The 10,000-nt window shown below is 44.4% G+C and overlaps 1 protein-coding gene across 6 annotated transcripts in view; it reads right to left on the bottom strand.

Annotated features, from left to right (window-relative positions):
- Nucleotides 1–6,394: 6,394 nt before the first annotated feature.
- The window catches only part of fgfr2 (fibroblast growth factor receptor 2), a 54,841-nt gene continuing 51,235 nt past the window's right edge, over nucleotides 6,395–10,000 (bottom strand). For all 6 annotated transcript variants that reach the window (XM_062519880.1, XM_062519881.1, XM_062519878.1 and 3 more), the window contains one exon: nucleotides 6,395–8,667. In XM_062519880.1, the coding sequence (XP_062375864.1) occupies nucleotides 8,509–8,667 (159 nt within the window). In that variant the 3' untranslated portion in view covers nucleotides 6,395–8,508. The remainder of the gene's footprint in view (nucleotides 8,668–10,000) is intronic.

Genomic DNA, 10,000 nt, shown 5'->3' with positions numbered 1-10,000 from the left:
AGAGAGAGAGAGAGAGAGAGATCCTGGCTGTTGGCCTACAACCACAAGCCTTCACGAGCCAAGGCCCACAGTGTCCAGCACAAAGCAGCCTTTTCAGGGGCCTGCAATCCCCCTCCCTACTCACCCAGCCACCCCGCCACCCCCATCCTCTACCCTCTCCACCCCCAGGACTCGGCCAGGGTCCTGTCACCTCACAGACCTGCGGAGCGCAGGCAAGCACCGTAGCAACAACAACAGCTCAGCTGCAGCCTTTCCACTCCAATTGGTTCAAGCCTTCCCCGTGCAGAGGGAGGTGAGCCACGAAAAGACCCAGAGCTCTGGAAGTAGAAAGCCTGTGTGTGTGTGTGTGTGTGTGTGTGTGTGTGTGTACGTGTGTGTGTGTGTACGTGTGTGTGTGTGTGTGTGTGTGTGTGTGTGTGTGTATGACGCAGTGAATATCACTCTTCAGGATTTGGACGTTAACTTTGTGAGTCTGTCCATTCCAATACATTTCACATTCCTCTACAAACAGCCATTAGCTCGATGCTAATACTCAAACTGACAGTCTAAATTCTGTGTATTCTTTGTCGACCCAGAAAATACATACGTTTAGTCCCCTCTGTTAAGTATGCCTGTTACCTTCCCGGTACTTCTCTGATGCCACTCACACTATATTCCAGGAACAAAGAGTTTCAGAATGGCCTTTATCACTAAGTACACAACATACGCTATATAGATCACTGTTTACCAACGTTTTATGAGGTGAAGCAAGAAATAGGCGCTATGCAATTATAGGTCTTGTGAATCGTTTTGTTGCTCTCTAACAACAGTGGCAGTTTTGTGCGTCACTTGTGAATGTCATCTGAAGGTCGTCAGCAGGTTGACCTCCGTGTCCCACGTGTGAACCTGAGAACTCTCTGTAGACTGCGTTGAACTGTGCCACGCCCGAACCCCCGCAACCGAACAACAACACGCCGAATAGCACCTGGTGGAGCTCTCTCGCCTTGTTTTGGCCCAAGGCACTTTACAAGGTCGAAAAGAGATGAAAGTAGAAGGAGAGAGAGAGGGAGAAAAAATAGAGAAAAATTGTGGGAAGAGAGAGGTGCTTACGGAATGATAGACGGAGGGGAAAGAAGCACAGAGAGCAAGCAAGAGACAGAGAAAGAAAGACAGAGAGAGAGAATGGTAGGAGGAGAGGGATAGAGAGAGAGAGATGTAGAAGCTTCTTTGAGCTCAGTGATTAGCGCTGGGGTGGAATTAAGTTTTCTTGCCCAGACAGGACCTGTAGTGGGTGCCTGTAAAGGCAGGCAGGCAGGCAGGTACTGCAGTTAACAGGGCAGGCTTAAGACTTAAGACACACTAAGTGCGTTTGTCTTAATCACTCGGAGACGACACGGCGGCGGCCCTTTCATACCTCCTGCTCTCCAAAAGGGCCCATCTGCCTTTTACCTGCCCTCCGGCAGGGCAGACATACGTAGCTGCTGGCTGACCCAAGAAAGTAGGGATAGAGGAGACAGGGGAGAGAGAGAGAGAGAGAAAGAGAGAGAGGAGGGGTAGAGAGAGGGAGGGAGAAGAGAGGGGGGAGAGAGGCAAGAGAGGTAAAGGAGAAAGATTGAGGGAGAGAGGAGAGGGAGGGGGTATAGAGGCTAACGAGGGTTGAGGCTGTTGCTGTCAAGCCGGCTGTGGGACATGAAGAGAAACACTGCTGCCCTTGTTTGCTGGATGAGGAACGAGAGTTTGAATGTGTGTGAGACAGAGTGTGTGTGTGTGTGTATGTGAGACAGAGTGTGTATGTGTGTATGTGAGATGGGGAGGCTGGGGGGTCTCGAGTGTGTATATGAACTGTGGGGCAATTCAAGTGAGAGTTTGAATGTGTGTGTATGTGTGTATGAGAGGTGGGTGTGTATGTGTGTATGAGAGATGGGGAGGGTGGGGGGTCTTGAGTGTGTATATGTACTGTGCAAGATATTTGTTTATGTGAACTGTTTATCATTATTTTTCCGTCGCTGAGAGCATTTCAACAGTTTACACAACACAAAGGGTACACACACACACACACACACACACACACACACACACACACACACACACACACACACACCCACGCACACAAACACAATGTATTTCTGTTTGCTATGCCACGCAATGTGAGATTAATGTCTTTTTATCCCAAATGAAACAAATCAGGCATTGTGTTGGCAAATCAATTTGGCGACAGCAAACCACACTGTCTACACGACTGAGAAAATCTAAATAAATATGTCGTCCTCAAAACCCTCTCCCTTCCCAACCTTTCCCAGCATGTAATCATTGAGACAGAGGAATGACGCTTCCTTACGGAGTGTCACAACTGTCCCATTGTACGGGGAGGAACACATTCACTATGCAGCGTCTGCCATTTGCAATACAATGTCAGAGTGAGAGCCCTCAGCTATTGTACACATGCAGAGGTGTAAGGTTATATTATAATGCGCACAGCTTATATGCTGCAATGCAATACAGCCTGCCTTGACTCACAAGATACATCTCAGAACACACACACACACACACACACACACACACACACACACACACACACATATGCAGGTGCAGACATGCACAGGCTTCAATGAGTACACACACACACACACACACACACACACACACACACACACACACACACACTGTCCCAGCTGCATTTGCACTTGTCACCTGCACTCCGCTCTATGACAATAAATTGAATATAACGTTTGTAGGATGTATAGTATGCAAACACATTTACAGTTACGAGATTTTAGATCTTGTTGAAATTTCACTTCCCATAAATCACTACAAGGGTAAGTGCACAAACATACACACTTTTACACACTAATTCAGACACACACACACACACACACACACACTGTGGCATACATGTCTGTGGTTTTAGAGGGAACTACCGTGAACATTTTTCTTCAGGGGCTGTGCATCGTGCTAAATGTTCCTTACAGAGACAGAGTGCAGCACTCATACTGCGCACAACAGCAGCAGCAGCAGCTGTGTGTGTGTGTGTGTGTGTGTGTGTGTGCGTGCGTGCGTGCGTGCGTGCGTGTGTGTGTGTGTGTGTGTGTGTGTGTGTGTGTGTGTGTGTGTGTATGTGTGTGTGTACATGTGTGTGTGTACATGCGTGTGTGTGTGCGTGTGTGTGTGTGTGTGTGTGTGTGTGTGTGTGTGTGTGTGTGTGTGTGTGTGTGTGTGTGTGTGTGTGTGTGAGTGTGGCGGCCCGATGAGGGATGATGTTCACCCTGGAGAGTCATATCTCCCGTCAGCTGCATTTCTGCACATTTTCAATTAGAGCAGCATATGAGCGGACTCCTCCACTGCCTCACACACACACACGCTTTTATTGGCCAGCACAACTATTGGAGTTCCTCGCAAACGCCAACAGTCAAGCCTGGTCATAGGGAGTGGTGGGCTTGCTCAGGGTGAGACTCTCACCGACGATCAGAGACAAAACCACTGACCAGACTGATGTGTGTGACGATCAGTTAGAGTGGACAGGAAATGTTGACGTTCATAAAAAATATATTATTAAGTGACTGAAGACGTACTACAGAAATGTGTTTAAACGGCAGAAAATGCCAAATTCCAAGTCTAAGTCTCTTTTTAATCTCTAATTGTGAGTTTGCATGCTATTGCTGCATTGAAGAGATGAGACAAGAGTTTATTAGCATTTTTCTTTTCTTTTATGGAGACTTTTATATCGTGTCTGTCCGCGTGCTAGGCGAATTGGAGTTTTCACAGTGTTGCGCACGAATATGCTGGGAAGGCCGTCTGGACGAAGAGACGGATAGAGGCCCTTGTAATCGATCTCACGTTTTCATCTCCCCCTCTAGACCCATAATGGCGACTCTCAGACCTTCATGCAGCCTGTGTTTGTTTGCTCTGAAACGTTTAACACGTCTGTTGGATGTGTTTGGGAGAGACAGATGGGCAACGGCGCTTTTTACACTTTTGGGACGATTCCACTGGAACTTTTCTGAAGTTCTGAAAAACGACTTAACAAAGAACCAAATGTTGCAAAATATGCCCGGGGTGTGTTCTTTCTTTTTCGGTCTCTTTTTCATTCTAAACCCCCCCCCCCTTTTTTTCCCCTCTGTCTCAGCCCTCTCTATCACCCTCTCTTTCATATTGGGGCAGTTTTATCTTAAGTTGGGGGCCCCAGAACTCCTCGCTACGGTTTCACACACAATGCTTGTGTTGACATTCCAGAGCACCAGGCCTTGCACAAACAGCCGCGGCCTCACAGATGGCAAACAAGACAGGGAACGTGGGATAAGACCCCTCACACACAGGAAGAGAGCGGGACGAGAGGAGAAGAGAATGGAAGAGGGGGGAAGGAAGGGATCAAGATGAATTACGAGAAGACAAGAAGATGCAGCACTGTGTGGAGCAGAGTTCATCTCCCTTTACAGAGTAAGGAGGGAGGGAGTTTTTTAAAAAAAAAACAGAATTGGCTTTCTTTTCTCTCTAGCAGTCTACTCACCGTGCCTTACCATGAATTCCACCAGGCCAACAGTCCATTTAAGAAAAGAAGGAGACTTCGCTTGTTTCCACTTGATGTGAAAATACACACTTCCATTATGACAACACCACTCAGGTGTGTGATTCCTTCAGCCTGGATTTTCTCGATTAAAGCTTTTCTGCATTCAACGTGCACAGGCCTGCGGCTGAGGAAAGCTGCCTACCGTTGCCAAAGACAACGGAGCGATCGTTTTTGTTAGTCCCTTTGCCCACCTACTTTTTTCCCCTCTTGACTTAATGATGGGTTTGTGTTGTTGCGGGTTTGAACTCTATTAAGAAAAATGAAGAGGTTTGCACTTTTCCAGAACGAAAGAAGGGGGTAAAAAAAAACAACATCTTGCTCTAAGCACTGTGAAGAGCTCTGGAGAGTTCCGGAGACAAGATGGTACACGCAGGTAAGAGAGGCGCCAACTTACCGCACTGAATGTCCCGCGGGGGTCTACACCCAAGCAACACACCAGTCTGGGGATGAGCAGAGTGTCTGTACTGTCCAACGGAGCTCCTTCGGATCTGACGGATTGCTTTCTTTTTTCTCAAAAACTGCTGGTATCTACGCACATACAGTCACACAGACACGTGTGTATACACACCCATACACAGACACAGACATAGACAAAAAAAAACGTATTTGAGAATTAAATTGTTATCCATTTTTTGTTGAAGAAAATATCAAGATGATTCGTCTTGATGCTCATAATCAATCATCCACTTAGGCTGCTAAATTAAATCTGAACTGATAGATCAACAAATCAATGGGAAAAAGCTTTCCAATCAAGGAGACCAAGCTACCAACCAACAACAGATTACATCTAATTGAGTTTAACCAACTTGTTTTTTTTTTCCAATCATATAAAACTGTAATTAGATAGTGGGACACCACACCAAGCTTCAAATTCTTTTTGTTCATTCAGGTTAAGCCTTTATGATTCAATGCTTGCTCAGATACATTCCACAGATATATCACAGAGATTTGCAGGACTTCACAGCTTTGCCTTGGGGAGATTCCACCCAGTACGTGCTTTCAATCACACACATGCATTTTTCAGTTCAAAGCTAACAGAACATATACCCACTGCATTCTTTTTTAGTGCCTAGTGCAAACTGTTTTGGCATTAAACTGAATGAATTTCATTTTCCAATCTTAATTAAACAAAAAAAAAGAGTACTTCAGATCAGTTATGTATTAACTTCTACCAGTATGCTTGTGTTTACTTTTTTCCTGTGTGTGTGTGTGTGTGTGTGTGTGTGTGTGTGTGTGTGTGTGTTTGTGTGTTTGTGTGTGTGTTTGTGTGTCATGTGTGGGTGTTTGGCACACTCATCCTGAACTACCCACATTCACACACTCCTGCTAATGTAATTGGCCCAATGAAGCGGCCGACTCTTGATGGCATCTCATGTTTGTAGAGTGCCCACCTTACGACGTGCACACGCATGCCACTGACTGGGTTTCCTATTTGGAGTCACACACGGTCACACACACACAACTCTAATGCATTTCATTGGGCATTTGCACTACATATTAACATGTAGAAAATTCGCCAAAGGTTTTCAAGTCCTCATTAGGCAAATGTTCAGGCTTGACTACGATATTCATTATGAATACTGTACTTAAGCTTAAATAATAATAATAATAATAATAATAATAATATACTTTTTTGATCCCGTGAGGGAAATTCAGTTCTCTGCATTTAACCCAATTTAACCGAATTAGTGAACACACAGCACACAGTGAACACACAGTGAGGTGAATCACACAACCCAGAGCAGTGAGCTGCCTGCCCAACCAGCGGCGCTCAGGGAGCAGTGAGGGGTTAGGTGTTAGCTTTTCTGCGATTGCAATGGATTGCACAAAAAAATCCCCCACACATTTAGGTAATTTGTTTTCCAACTTTATTTTTTTGCAAATGTATCAGCAACACTTGCAAGGTACAATCTCAAATGACTTGATCCAGCAGACGAACAGAACACTTGGATGACTTTAATACTTTTCCATTTTAGCGTTTTGACGTACAAATTTTGTATTTCTTTTCAGAGTGAAAATTACAACAAACTACTTGTCAACTCTAAAAGGATCTAAGTGTAGTCACAGAATGGTTGTGGGTCTTTGTGAAATAGTTTTTTTCTCTGTCACATATAAATATCCAGCAATTCTCAGTTCAAAATGCAACAACAGCAAGAGCACAATAGCTGGATAAAAAAACAATCAGCATCTTCTACAAAAGACATGGGATTAGCAGTCTATAAAAATGTACGTTATTTCAAATTGAACTTATTATTCACATTCGTATATGTAAAAAACATAGGAAACCAGGATCTTTCAAATATCCTCTAAAAAGCTTTTTTGTTCTGTTACCTCCACTGAAAGATCATTTTAAATTACAATAAACATAATGAATCAATTATCATTACCCTTGCTAATGTCATCATTAATAATATTATTTATTATTCTGATCTTTTTTATTTCATTTTGATTCATTTTTTAAAACATAAGTCAATAAATTAACATGCTACTTCTTTCCCTGATGGCCAAACTCCTCTGATTTATCTTGTAAGTACTCTCTGTGTGTGTGTGTGTGTGTGTGTGTGTGTGTGTGTGTGTGTGTGTGTGTGTGTGTGTGTGTGTGTGTGTGTGTGTGTGTGTGTGTGTGTTTGTGTGTGTGTGTGTTTGTGTGTGTGTGTTTGTGTATGTGTGTGTGTGTGTGTGTGTGCGTGTGTGCGTGTGTGTGTGTGAAATTGAGGAAGAAAAAAGTGTATAAGAAGTTAGCTGAGCAGATATGTAACCTAAGAAACGCCACACCTGTCTGAAGAGGGAGGGGGAGGGGTGCTCTGGAGTCCATACAAAAAATAATTCACTGTAAATATATAATATATATTTATACATATTTGAATATATTTACAAATATACCCAGCACTATATACCGTGTATTACTTTTTTCCATAATAACTGTGTGGGCTTACCAAAAAACGATAAAAAAAACTGAACATTATTACAAAATAAACAAGAGGCAGTGTCATACTCTTCTAAACCTCTTCTTCTCTGTTAGTTTTACCTGTCCACTTTCACACGTGTCCTATTTCTACTGTTTCTCTGTTTAGTCCCTTTGATTTGTTTTCTTTTTTTTTCTTTTTATCCTCCTCAGGTCGCCGTGGTCCTTCTTCGCTCTCCCAGCGGAGCAGGGAGTCTTGGAATGCCAGCCAACGGAATGGAATGATGGTAGGAAAAAAAAATGTAAAATTCCAACGACAATGACAAACAGACCGACAAACAAACAAACAAACAAACAAAACAAAACAAAACAAAAAATAAAAGGAAAACAGAAAGGGTGAGAGGTCGAGCTTAGCAAACAGCCTCTCTTTCAGTCAGTGATGTAAAACATCAGGCTGATCCCTGTCCTCTCCTTGAAGAGCTTGGTCACGAAAAAGTTCATGTTTGTGTGTGCATGTGTGTGTGTAAGTGTGTGTGTCTTGTGTGGTTTTCTCAAGCACGCTTTAGTTCAGGGTCCAACAGCAGCACTGTCCCCTCCTCAACCAAACTCCATAGTCCAGTAAGAGTCAATGTGGGTGACATGAGGAGAGAGCAGCAAGAGTGTGTGTGTGGATGTTTGTCAATTTGTGTGTGTGTGTGTTTGTGTGTGTGTTTGCATGTGAGATTTGCCCACACTGTATGCACATTCATATGAAGTATGTGAGGGTGTGCGATTAATGAATACAAGAGGTACTGTCAAGTGAAAACATCGTGGCTGGGCGGAGGCTCAGCACTTATTGGCTTGTGTTGAAATGAGGGAGGTGGTGGTGGTGCTGATGGTGCTGGTGCTGGTGGGGGTGGTGTTGTCGAGTGGGGTGGGGGGGTTGGGGTTGGGATTTGTCGGGGTGGTGCCCCATGGAGCTTGTGCTTCAAGTTCCAGCCCACAGGGGAAGTGTGTGTGTCTCTGAGGCACGAGTCCGTGTCCCCCCCGCTGCTCCCGTTTCCTCCTATAGGGGGCGCCCTCATGTCTTGGAGCTAATGTGCTGGTACTTGGGCAGGCAGGGTTCGTCCGGCAGCGGGTCGTGGGAGAAGACCGAGTCGTCCCCGGACGAGCAGGAGCTGTGTGTGTCAGGGAAGCTGGGCGAGTACTGCTCAGGAGGAGCACGCAGGTCCAGATACTCCTGTGGAGACAGAGAGAGAGAGAGAGAGATAGAGAGAGAGATTGTCAGAGGGATTTGAACATAATAATACAAAAAACATACAACATAAAAAAAGACTCTGGACACTGGAACTGAACATAGGAGTCAAATGTTGCACCCACTGCAGAGTGACCTGTGTTGAAATGATTTTTAAAATACGAAGTGTTAAAAAAAAAGAAGCTTAAGCTAAAGACTTCAAGAAATTGACACTGATTATTCACACACCGACTCTGCAGAAGGGGGCCAAATGGTATCTAAATGGTTTTAAAACTCCTTTCTATTACAGTTACTATCGTCCAGAATGTTTTTTTCAAAGACATCCAGACGTCCAAGATAGATTCCCTCTGTCTCTCCTCTCATAGGGAACACATTGAAACGGTTTGGGGCCGAGAAACTCCCCTTTCGGCTGATGACCTGCGGTGGAAAGATTCCTGATGCTTCACCCGATCCATGCCTCATCGACCGTTATTTGTGCAAATGTTTTTATACGGATCCGATTTTAAAGGCACGGCACATTCCAGGATGGTTCTCATGGAGTCGTGCAGTGAGGAGACGGCGTCCGCTGAGCTAATTCTAGAACCTACCGGAGCTCAGAGAGAGGTCTGGTCCGACTGTCTGTCATGCTAAAGAAGGTATTAGCTCTACATGTGCAGAGGTGTGTGTGTGTGTGTGTGTGTGTGTGTGTGTGCGCGTGGTGGGTCCTGAAGTCTGTCATGCAAGTCTTGCAAGCCTTTTCTAATTGAATTGTTTCCTAATTTACTGGATGTGAATGATATAGGTTCAAAACATGTGGATCCCTCATTATCACCATGGAAACAAAGCTACCTGAACAGTCACACTGTTTAAAAACATTTAATTTTTAGTTTAACTGAGGAACCAGTGTTCGTGTTCTGATGTCATTTTCAGACAAAACAAATACGCTAATTTAATCCTCTGTCTCTGAAATGAGCTTTAAAAAGTCCTTTCTTTTCTTTTCTTTTCTTTTCTTTTGCCTTTCCAATTTAGATTTCTTATTGTTTCAGTTTTTCCCTTTCATGGCCGTCAGTGAAGTATTTTGCGAGGAGGGGAAGGGGTGAGTGTTTGGTTTCGGAGCTCCTGGGCTCAACACAGCCTGGCTCGCATTACTGAGAGGAGCTGCACATCTGTGAGCACTTTCCAGTGGAGAAAGTGAGAGAGAAAGGGAGAGAGAGAGAGAGAGAGAGAGAGAGAGAGAGAGAGAGAGAGAGAATGGGAGAAAGGGAATGGGAGAGAAAGTGGGAGAAAAAAAGGAGGGAAGAAGAGAGAGAGAAATAGAAAGAGAGAGACAGAGAAAGAG

Source organism: Sardina pilchardus, chromosome 18 (genome assembly GCF_963854185.1).
Source record: "Sardina pilchardus chromosome 18, fSarPil1.1, whole genome shotgun sequence".
NCBI classification, from domain to species: domain Eukaryota; kingdom Metazoa; phylum Chordata; class Actinopteri; order Clupeiformes; family Clupeidae; genus Sardina; species Sardina pilchardus.
Note: the sequence above shows the minus strand (reverse complement) of the source record. Positions and strands in the feature narration are given on the sequence as shown.